Source organism: Passer montanus, unplaced genomic scaffold (genome assembly GCF_014805655.1).
Source record: "Passer montanus isolate IOZ18808 unplaced genomic scaffold, ASM1480565v1 scaffold19, whole genome shotgun sequence".
NCBI classification, from domain to species: domain Eukaryota; kingdom Metazoa; phylum Chordata; class Aves; order Passeriformes; family Passeridae; genus Passer; species Passer montanus.
In genome coordinates, this window is record NW_024366480.1 from 8835439 (window position 1) to 8847555 (window position 12117).

Here is a 12117-nt window from a genome sequence, read left to right on the forward strand (position 1 = left end):
TTCCTCTAGGAAAATTTTTCCACTTGTTAGTGAACTATCTGAAAAAATAATAATTTTTTTCATTTTGATTGGTCTAGAAATTGCCAGACAATTTCTGTTTGAGCAATAATATGAACTGTCTTGCTATATGTGTATTCCCAAAGGGTATGTGATATGGTAGAGTTTGTAAAATGTTAAAATCTTAAAGGATATTAAAAATAATTAGGGATACTTAATTAAATTAAGGAGCAAAAATTTAAAGCCACAGTGTCAAAAATCATTAAGACATTGCTTTTTTCCCCATTTCTTAAGCTTCAAGACATTAATTCTCTAGAGTGTAGCCTGGTAGGTATAATTACATTGGTGTAACAAGACAAAGGGATGATGCTGTCAGAATTTATTTCCTGTGAAGTTTAGAACAATCTGATATTCTAACCTTAGTAACTGTTTTCTCTGGCTACCTGTGCTACTTACATTTAAATAAACCACTCTTACATCTTGCTTTATATTCTCAAAGAAAAGCAGCTTTATGTGTTGCATTGCACCCAGCTGATAAGCCTAACCATTAGCCTCAGGCATGTACTTTTCTTCATTTTTCCTTCCTCTAGTTTATTGGGAACAAAAGTCATATGGAAAACTGGAGGATTAGAAGCACTTCCAGCTGTGTTTAAGTCTGTGTGTATGTCATGCAGAAATATAATTTAGACTTGCACAGCACTTCTTATCCAAAGCTTTGAAAATGGATTAATATCCTCATATAGCAGGTGGTAAAATTGTTATAGGAAAGGGGAAATGACCAGTGGGACGTTTCACAGGGAGGAGTGGTGAGGAAAACCCCACAGGACAGACCTTCAGCCCCATACAGTTCCTACATTTGAAACTAGCTGCAGTACTCCAGAAGAGGTAATGCCTGTGCTTTGTGATGTGTTTAGGAGGGGCAGTGCAGCTTCTTTTGCTGGGCAGGTTGCGGGTGTAAAGATGGGACTAAATACAGGATTTGAAGTCTTTGGCTGTTCTGTGTCAAGAAATTTGCAGGGCCAATTGTATTCCGACTTGGAGGTGCTGTGACAACACTTACCTGGACATTATAAACCCTTAATTTTCGTTTCTATTTTACCCCAAAATTTTCAAAAAATGAGGAATTTTCAAAAAGTCAGGAAACTCGCCATGATATGAATATAATTCCATTACTTACTTTTTCTGGGTAGGGATCTCCTTCTGTCATTTAAAGGGTAATAATGTGGTTAGAAATACAGGGTAATATTGCAGCATTATTTTAGTTTCCAAAGCATAAGAAGTCCAAAGGGATTTATAATCCCTGTACACCTCAACTCAGCTCTGTTCTTTACAAGCCAGCGAGGAAGCTTTGGGGAGCTTGTTGTGAATCCTTCATTCAGGGCGCAATTGTGCATTAGAGCTCCTATGGATGTGACAGGTCGCTCTGTCCTGGTGTTCTCCCTTCCCCTTGCTACCATGTTGTTACCTTGGATACACATCTTTACCTACCTCTCTTTTCCTTGGGCTGAGCACAGGAGAGTATAGAGTTCCTTGTACAGGAACTTTAGCACATCCATTAACAAGGTCTCAGCATGGGAGAAAATCAAGATTGCCTCTTTTAGGCCTAAATTTATGAGACTTTCAGGTTTTCCAGGCAGTGTAAAATGCACTGAATGGAGCAGATAATTTTATTATGGGTTTTTGAGGCAGTAAATCTATTTAGTTGATATGCATATAGCTTTTTTTGATGTGTGTTTTTGTTCCTAAGTATTTGAGTGTCTTACTAGATGGAAGTGTTGGAATTAATCCCTCTCCACCAGTCACTGGATATCTAGTAACTTGGCTGCCACCTAAGCAGCTAAATAAGTTATCTGGATAATATCTGTATTCTATTCAAAGGTGCTGAGCATTGTAGAAAATTTGGCTGTGGATGGAAGTTTCTGCAGAAAGCCGGAGTCAGGAATGTTTTGGTTTTGTTATAGTTTTTGGAGGTTGGTTTTGTTGTTGTTGGTTTGGTTTTTTAAAAATCTAAGCATAAAATCCATATGATTTTTTTTTTAATGGCGTAACACTTTTGGCCTGTGACTGAAGGTGTGCTATGTTATCATCACTGTACTGGAATACATAGATAATGTCATTACTGGAAGAGAGCAGTAAAACAATGCTCAGCAATTTGTAATCCAGGAATATGGCTCTTCCATTAAGAATAATAAACTGTCACTGTTCAACACTTTGACAGCTTTGACAGCTGGCAGGTGCTGGAATATCTTGTGCTAAGGTACTTCATGCCTGAGGTTATAAACGGTGTGCTTTATGTATCAATAGCTTTTATCTGTGATAGAGGTGTGTCTTAATATGTATTTCTTCTGTGGTGATTTCGCTGTTCAGAAGGAAATAGAAATCTGTGAGTGACATTCATGAATGGATTCTCTGGCGTTTTGTGGCCCTAAGAGCAGGTGCTGAGCTTTTTGCTGAGTTTCACCCACATGTTCTGTTGCTCTTTGGTGTAGGGTAGGTCAGCTTTCCATACTATGATTGTATGAATTTCAGATGAAAAAAATAATGTCAAGCTAATGTCTTTTTATAGGTAGGTAATTTGTCAACAGTGCCTACTTGTGCTTTTTTGAACTATTTTAGAAAATACCAGTCTTTCCAATAAGGCCATTACAAGAACTTGAAGGTTATTTTGGAGTAGCTCCCCTTGCTTGTTACTCAAATATTTTATGTTCACTTAGGCATTCAGTTTTGCATGAATATTTGAGAGATCCAAATGCCTGGTCCAATGTTGCTTTTTGTAGGGAAGAGGGCCTGGAAAAATATTCATAAAATCAGGAGGCTGTGTCAGCCTGCAGTAATATTTTGCATGACTTACTCAGAGATCATATGTGACCTAAATAATTCATGTGTCTGACTCATTAGTAAGTCCTTGGACTATCATGATAGTGTATGTGAAAATTCACATGCTTCATAATCAAGGCATGTCCTTATATCAGGATGATGTTTCCTTACATTTATGACTAGGAAAAAACTCTCAGTAAGTCTTACATTTTTTCCTTTCTGGTCATAGGCTGTATGTGGAATTCCTATCAGCTTCTTTAGGAAAGAAGCCTAGGTATGGCTGAGTGACCTTCCACAACACCGTGGAGGTAGCTGGACATGGTTTCTGTTAGATGGCTGTGTGATAAATGCAACATCCCATAGATATCTTTGAAATTTCTCCTTTGGCATGGATGGAAAGGACAACCTTCCTATGGGTGGTTATGTGACTTGCCATGAGTATGTGGTACCTCCACAAGCAGTGTAAAATGAGTATTGCTTTGTGTGGGGTTAATGAATACTGCAGTCACTAGAGAGGAGCAGCTCAGACCAGCCTTCTTTTGTGGCACATCACTTTGAAAATGACCTGTTGAGTGGTTACATTTGGGCTTCTTTCTTGACATATGTGATTTTATGTATGGAATCTTGGAATTAGGACAGTTTGACTGACAGGAGAAGTCTGTTAGGAGACAGAAATATTTTTTCAGGAATGGAGGAAGATGGATATGAGGAAAGCTAAAGTCAAACCAGAGGAGTTGTCATGTTCCCCACTCTGTGTTCAGGTGCTTCATTTGTCTCTGTGAAGTTCATTAGCTGTGAAACACTTGAAATGCAGGCATAGCACTGACAAATATGGTGAAACCAGCCTAACTTTTATAAAGTCTCTTGTGAGCTGCTTCTGGAAAGCTTCTAACATGTACATGGAAATGTAAAACTTTAACTAATCGACAATTTGTATTTAAAAGAATAGCTTTCATTGTCCTGGTATTTTGTTTGCTTGGCTTTTGTAGTCGTTAATTTTGGTGAAAATAGGTGTGAGAAAGTTCTTAACTCAGAGGAGAGCAAATGGTTTATACTGCACCAGGTGTTTACTCACTTTAATTTTTGGATTAATTAAATGAGGGCCAAGCCTATAGCAGGCACTGTAATGGTTGACATAAAAGCCATGGGGAAGGCTGAAAAATTCATGCAAACTGACTCTTTGAGTAAAGTAGTTAAACCGTGTAGATGTTTTGAATAAAAGTGGCATTGATTTTGCATTGCTTCATGACTACCATAAATTGAACTGAATCAAAGCTCTGGTAAGCTCTTTATTATCTATCTTCTATATCTTGTCTGACAGACCATAGGCAGGTGTGCAATGTCAGCCAAACTTGAACCAGTCACACACGAATTCTCAGCATCACAGCTACTGAACTAGTCTCGCTCTCCTTTGTACCAGTTCTCCTTGAGCTGCTTACTTCTCTCCCTCACTGCAAAATCTTTTGCTGCAGTTAATCTGGTACTCTCATGTAATCTAGATAAAGCTTTATTCAAAAGGCTGATATGATAAATGGCAATTCTGTCTCTTAAACAGTTTGAACTGGCTTTTCTGTGGCCTGGTTATGTTTTTGGAAGTCAGCTGAAGTCTTTGCCCCTTCTGTTTCCTCACCTGGAATGTTCTGTTCCTCACCTGGTGATTCCTCACCTGGCAATCACCTGATTGCCTTCTATTTCTGTAAAAAACTATATGTATATCTTTAGCTATGTTTTATAAAATAAAATTAAAAAAAAAGACAACAGAAATAGAAGTTTGTGACATGATTGGATTTTCTGTCTTTAACTCAGGACTAAAAACATATCCTCCTTATTTAAGTGGCATCAGGATAACATGACCTGTATTTGAAGCCTGATATGAATAGAGGAGTATTTCAGAACTTTCAAATGATTTTCACCATCGAGGTTACTTAATTATTGCATCTAATTCTTTTACTGAGGCTTCAACCACTGCTAGAGTCTCCACAGTTAAATTACATAACTTAATTTTATTTTTTCTCTGGGTGAACTGTCACTATGGTGAAATTCCTTCAGGTTGAATAAAGTCTGTAGTAACAAAGTAATGATTTGTCATGATCTTGGGGATAATAATGTCTGAACTAAAGCTAGGAGAAAATTGACAGTTTTGTTTCACTATTTAAAATGAAACACTGCAGATAAAATGTAAATTGAGACTGATACAATAGAAAAAAAATTCTGCTTTCATTTATGCTAATAAATTATAGTTCTCCTGAGATAATGTCTATAGTGCAACTTTAACAACTAAAAACCATTTATAATTATCAGAACCTTTGAATAAGTTGCAGAGTTGTATTACACTTGATCCTTAATCAACTTATAGTTACATTAATGCTACGCTCCTAGAGGCAATTGTGTCCAGCAACATTTAACTGTTTCAGTTTTCACATGTTCACTTTGACATGGCAATAAACCAAAACAAAAAAAAAAAGCTAGTATCCTCTTTGTATGTTTTGGGCTTGTTCAGTGTCTTTGATCAAAAGCTCTTGCACTGAATCTCTTTAACACACCTGAATAGTATGAAGAATTCAGAAAGTAGGTCTGTCTGCCCACTTAGTGCATTCAAAGACTCAGGATATAAAAGCATTTGAAAAAGAACTCTGAATATGGTAGAGAAATTTTCTGAACTTTGAATGTATCTGAACCAGACTGAATATAATTAAAAGGATTTATTTAATTTTGTCTCATATTTATTTTCTATTAGACCTGACATACTCTGATTTTCTTTTTCTTTGCATTCATTACTGCTTTGACTTAAAAAGCAAGGCTCATTATATTGCAGAAAGCAGTACCTCGTTATTTCAGTAGCAAACCAACATCACCCAGAAGTTAAATAATTCTGTATCTTATATCTATATTCTTTGGAAATGAATGATTCATTTGATTCGTTGGAAGTAGTCCAAATCCTTGCTGCTTTCCTGGAAGCACATGGAAGTTTTTTCACTGTTCTCATTTGCCCATTGCACGTTGCTCTAATTTAGTGAAGGTCACATTTAAATTTAGCAGTGTCCCCTGCCATTAAAACCTGGGTAATGCTACCCCATTTCCACTTGGGAATGCTGTGGTGAAAACTACATTAATGTACCCGTGGTGTGCAGTGACAGCAGCACATCTCTGTCCTATTTGGACATGCTTTTCCATGAGGTGCTCCTGAGAGTTATATAGGGCACCTCAGGATGAGCTAAATAACCAAAAAAATGTGCATGGGGTTATCCTAACCCCTTTATTGGTTCACCTTTCCTAAAAGCCTTGTGTTTTTCAGTTCCAGAATTGAATGTTGAAGAAACAACAAATTACCTTGTTACAAATGTAAATGAGACCCAGGGCAAAAGTTTTTGCCCTCTGTCATCTAGTTAGAAAGGAGCAAGTTGGTTTTGCATAACATTTTCACATGCCAGTCCTTAAGACCATATTACAGAAATTGAGCAGAAAAACTTGTGTGTGTTTGCCTTCCAATATGTCATAGAAAATTTATGATACCTAACTCTTGACTTCAAGGGTGTCTGTGTCTATGTTTATACCGTGTGTTATGGTGTCAGAAGCATTGTGTGGAGCTCCTGGCAGGCCAATTGAAAGGCATCATCAGGACAGGTGAGTTTTTACACAGCAGAGTTGGTGGTGGAGAGGAGCTCTGCCCTAAGGAGTGCCAGCCTGAACTCTCAGCACTCTCACCATGAAGCAGAATGATTCTCCTTCGTCTCCTTCATGATTCTCCTGTGTGTTGGAGATCTGGGTAAAATGTGGAAGCACTTAAAAATAATTATTGTACTGCACATTTTTAATTTAAAAAAAACTATTGGAATTAATGAAAGTGCAGTAGTAATGCAAATATTGTTGTGGCTGGTGGCCATATCTGAGGTCTCTGTGAGAAAGTTCAAAGTTAGTTAACTCACCTAAGGAGTTGGAGCTTTACAGCATCTTTAATCCAGGTTTAGGGACAAAAAACCTGAGTGGCTTTTGGACGAAGGGAGAACTTTAGGGAGGGACAGGCATTTGAGCTGAAAAACAGTCCTTTGCTGCTCTAAGTACAAGCCTGTCCTTAGGCTTTGTTTGTTTAAAAACTGAGGCAGGCCTAGGAAGGGAATGAAAGCTCAGACAGTGCCCCATTGTGTGTGCCTGAGATGTGGATTCTGCCTGTTCTCATCTACGCTTCAGGGAGATGTGTATGTTGAGGGAAAAAACCCTTTTTCTCCAAGTGAAGTACTTGCAATAATTGCACTTCTGCAAGTATCAAACCTCTTTGGTTCCTGTACAAAGGCTGTGTATTTGAAGAGTTCAAGGATGTTAAATTGGCAGAGTTCATTGGAAGAGTGTAATTTGGGTCATATTAAAATCCTAAAACACTAATACACCCCTGTCCAAGAGGTGCTGGAGGAAGGTATATGCAATGGAAATATGGGCAGTGTTTGTGCATGAGAAGAATCTAAATAATTTGGGTTTTGTTTTTGCCATGTGTGTAAAAGCAGTGTGTGGATATTGTTTTTACATTGTTTTTAAAGTCAAAGTGTTCCAGCAACTTTATCACAGTCTATTATAAAAACACTGTATGAGTCCAGACTGGTGTAGAAACTGCGGGAATGCTCACGGTGGGACAAAGTTGCCCTTTCACTAATGATTTCAGCACAGTGAAGTACAAGTTCAATCTGTGGGAAATGTTTGTGTTAGGGTTTTTTTTTTGGTCTGAAGCCATGACTTTCAAAAGAACTTGATAAGAAGGTGTAAAGTTTAATAATACAGGCTTCCTTGTTTATTTTAAAAATTTATTTATTGATTTCCAGAGGTCAGGTCTTTGCCGAAATTTAAATCAATGTGGAACAAATGTGTTCTAAAATTCAAGATGCGTTTTGTTTCTTTTTTTTGTTTGTTTTTTTTTTTTAACCTGAGTTGAGCAGCATTATTTACTGTTAGTGATGACACATATCAGTGTTATGCAGTTGTTTTGGGGTGTAAACATGCAACTTTGGGGTTTAAAAGCTTTACTAGATCCATTTTTACCCTTGTTTTTCTTAATATATCTCTGTTTTCACAGATTTCAGTGTTTGTCACTTACTAGGTGCCAGAGGTTTTTATTTTCTGCTAAATTGGCCAATAGCAGAGTTTGGAACATGTGATTTCTTTGTAAATAATTGATGCTTTAAAAAAAAATAATTAAAAATAACAGTCTCTGATTATCCAACTCAAAAACCCCTCTTATTTATCAATTCATCCAGTTAGCTGTGAAAAGTGTTTCCTTTTTTCTTTTTGTTTGTATTTGATTTGTATTACAGGTAAAGTGACAGCACTCATGCACTGAAGCAGCAATCAATTGACTTGTATATTTTGTTTCTAGTTATATAGACCTAAAAGTTTTATTTGTATGAAGTTGCATTAGTGGTTTTATCCATGGGAAGAAGCATTGACAATTCTGTGACTTGTGCTTGATAGCTGTATGGCAATTGTGTGGTTTACAGAATCCTTGGTAAACTGATAATCCTGAAAGCACTGAATGTTTCAGTCTCAATGCAAGTCAAAGCAAAGTTACTTAGTTAAGATGTTTACTGCTTTGTCTTTCAGCAAAAGAATCTGTGATACAGACAATAAGTAAATATGGTTTTGATCACGTGTCCTAAATAAGGAGCTGAAAGATTGAACTGCAGCTCTGACTTGGTGCTGTTACAGGTTTTGTCTTGTGTCAGCTTTGCATGCATTATGAAATCTGTTCATAGCACATAAAAACACACAAACCATATTACTGAGCTGCAGAAGCCCCACTGCTGATACATCAAAGAAAGCAGCAGCTGTCACCCAGTTTTAGCCACGGTGCTTTTGAATGCCTTAATCCTCTTCCCAAACAGAAGAAGGCAGAGAGAGTGCACTTTCTTTATCCACTTCCTCTTCTATTTTTTTTTAAGTTTTGGTAGCAAAATCCAGAAGCTGTGTTCAGCAGCCATCACTGCATTGCACAAGACATAATTTTCTTTGCATCTGATCTGGACATTTCAGTCTTCATGTATGCTAAGTCCTTTCAAATGTACTTTTTATTAAAGTTAGAAATTACTCACTTTGTGTTTATTCCCAGGTGCTCACAGTATTAAAGTGATTGTTCAGTTATATTTCATTTTCATTTCAGTTTCCTTCAAACTGCTATTTTTTGTTCCCTTTCAGTTGCAGTATGTTGGGATTGTACTCAGCACCTGAGTTACAGGGAATGCACATCGACCATTGGAATTAATACATTTTACTTTGTGTGGCTCCACATTTTCAGTTTATTTTTTTTAACAATACAATTTTTACAAGACAGTTACTGCAAAACAGCTTCCTTAAGAAGTGAGCAAGATATACTACAAATATAAGTTTAATCTTTTAGAGTTTTTTTAAGGTCTGTATGGTGCAGTGTCCTGTCTCTAAAGTGAGTCATGGCAGAAGTCAGGGGAAGGGTATGAGGCTGAGCAAGAGAGCAGTGATGCTTCTCTGACATACTTTCCTGTCTCAATAGCACTCCCCAAGACAGAAGCTGTTCTTTGAACTGAAAAACACATACAGGTTTTTCTCCTTCACTAATTTGCCTAATCACTTTCCCTAGCTGCATTTAAAAATAAATATGTATAAAAATATTTCAGGGGCTTAGCATGTGCAAAATTTTCTATTGAACCAAGTTACCAAAATTATTGGAAATAAATTATAAAATAAAGAGGTTTATATATTGGGTTTTTAATTTGTTTTTTGTCTATTAGCCACTGTCTTGCAAAGTGAATTTGCACTGCAAAGTAATCCCAACAGAGGAATTAAGTACATAAGTATAAAGCTGTCATTAAATCGTCTAAACTAAAGGGAAACAATTTTAAGTCTTTGCTAACCTCCAGCCTCTCAGACCAAAAATACTCTGTTGTGCTGAAATAAGTAAGCAGCTAGAGTAAAATTCAATGTTTTAAGAATTCCTTTGTGATGTCCTATTTCCTCAAACAGAATTTCAAAACTGCAGTAAAAAGTGTGTTGACCAGGATCGTACCAAAAGGCAGATTAGAGAAAATGTCATTTGATGACAAGGTTTGGTATATTTAGAAATGCTCCTGTTATTAAAGTTGTTGCTGTGCCAACTACTCCTACACTGGAGTCTGCTAATTTGTGTGACATGCTATCTATCCCAACACACAAGGAAGATCAGAGATTAGATGCAATAACTCCAGTCCTACTTCCGTTGTCAGACAAGGATCTCCCAGCAGTGACATTACATTCTTGTGGTTTACTATTGCAATCCCATTTTCCCTTCCCTCTTCATTAATATCAATTTTCAAACTCCTCAGTTTGAAATGCCATCTACTTACATCTTTAAAATTCCAGAGGCTTTGATATTGCTCATAAGGAAAATAGCTAATGTCAAGAGAGAAAATGTGCGTTTATCATTGTGGGATGTTCACGACAATCTTTTCCTAACTCACACTAAGTAAGAGGTCATTGGTTTGCTTTGCTCTTGACAGGGCACAAATAAGAAGCCTCAATTCAATGAAAAATTGAGGCACAACTTCATCACTGTGGAATACAGTTGCTGGCAGTTTCAGTGGCCTCCACAGCTGTGCAACAGGCAAAGGGGTTCTTGTGGGCTCCTGTCCCAGTGCCCAGTGAGTAATACTGGGACATCCACAGCTGTGTCCACACACCTCTCAGGTCAATGAAGAGACACAAACTGAAGGGCAGTTTCCAAGTGTCATTAAGCTGTGAGAAGAATAAGGCATCTCATGTTAGTTTATTCTTTCTTTGAATTTCTTCCTACCTGCCCCACAAAAAAAGATCATTTGTGTGCAATATAGTCTTACAAAGTAGAGTGATGTTACTTTGAGATTTGCAATATCAGAAGGAAAAAGAGAAAATAGCCTTAAAAAGTTCTGCTTTGTTTTTAAATTATGAAGTTTCATTTCAAATATTGAAATAAGAAAACTGTAGGTATGTGGTATGAGCTGCTCTTGCTTGTTCTGTGCTGTATTACTCAAATGCTTACTCAAGTGCTACTGTAGATATTAACAGATCATTTTTCTCTTTAATTTTGATGTTTATTGCCCTCTCAGTTGCTGGGTTTGTTATACAAACACCAGAAAAGGTTGTTCCTCACTTAACCTATTCATTCATGTAAATGGCATTAATATATATTTCTTTTTTGTTTTTACAGGTTATTGAATCACTAGGGATTATTATATATAAAGCCCTGGACTATGGTTTGAAGGAAAATGAAGAGAGGGAATTAAGTCCTCCACTGGAGCAGCTTATTGACTACATGACTAATGCCACAGAAACAGATGGGAGTAGGGATGAAGGATATGATGCTCTGGATGAAGGAGTGGAGGATGACAATGATGACAAAGAAGAAGTTGAGGCCATTCACTCCTATAAAGATGTCATGAAGGTACAGTAGTGGGCAGTTTATTGTTCTGTCAATGAGAAGACTATTTCTGTGTTATTATTCTGTGTGATACTGGCTGTATCATTTTCTGATCTCCTGCTCCTTTTATAAGGTTTGTTTGTGAAAAAGGCATGCAGCATTATTTCAAGTTTGACAGTAGGCAACAGAAAATCCATTATCAACTTTAGCATTGGATGTCCCATTAATATCACAATCTGATTTAATCCCTGCACTGGATAGTCAGCTTCCAGTGTAAACATGTGTTGAATTTGTGTACTCTTGTATACTTCATGGTGTGTTTCAATTAATTCACCTTTTCATTAGCAGGTTATTAGTGTAATTATTTCTTATCAGTTCCTTCCTTGTCACCCTCCCCTCCTGAAGCACAGTAGTGCTTTTGTAGGAGTGGCTTATTTGGATGGAGTGAGTCAGGATACAGTATTTCACTGGTGATCATTATGGTTGCAGTTCTTGACCTGAGTTGTGAAATTTGGAAATATAGCTTATGAATTTTAATTGTGGCAAGTTCTTTAATGTTATCTGGGTGACTGTGGATAATCATTTAAAAGTATTACCTTCTGTTTTCTACAGAGTAATCTGTGCATGTTTTAGAGCCCAATGAGCTCTTATTACAGACAGAGGTATTAATAAGCATGGTTAAAAAAATAGTGTAATTGGCTTAACTCATAAAAAACATTATATTAATACAGGTTGGAAAATATTATGCTAACTTGTGCCAGAGGATTGAGCCATTTATAGTGCTTCTTCATAAATGCAAGTCATATCGTGAGCTCTTATTACAGACAGAGATATTAATAAGCATGGTTTAAAAAAATAGTATAATTGGCTTAACTAATAAAAAACCTGATATTAATACAGGTTGGAAAACATTATGC

The 12117-nt window shown here is 36.8% G+C and overlaps 1 protein-coding gene across 4 annotated transcripts in view; it reads left to right on the forward strand.

Annotated features, from left to right (window-relative positions):
• The window catches only part of SPIRE1 (spire type actin nucleation factor 1), a 127046-nt gene that overhangs the window by 44004 nt on the left and 70925 nt on the right, over positions 1-12117 (forward strand). For all 4 annotated transcript variants that reach the window (XM_039706204.1, XM_039706206.1, XM_039706205.1 and 1 more), the window contains exon 4: positions 10991-11224. In XM_039706204.1, coding sequence (XP_039562138.1) covers positions 10991-11224 — 234 coding nt within the window. The remainder of the gene's footprint in view (positions 1-10990; positions 11225-12117) is intronic.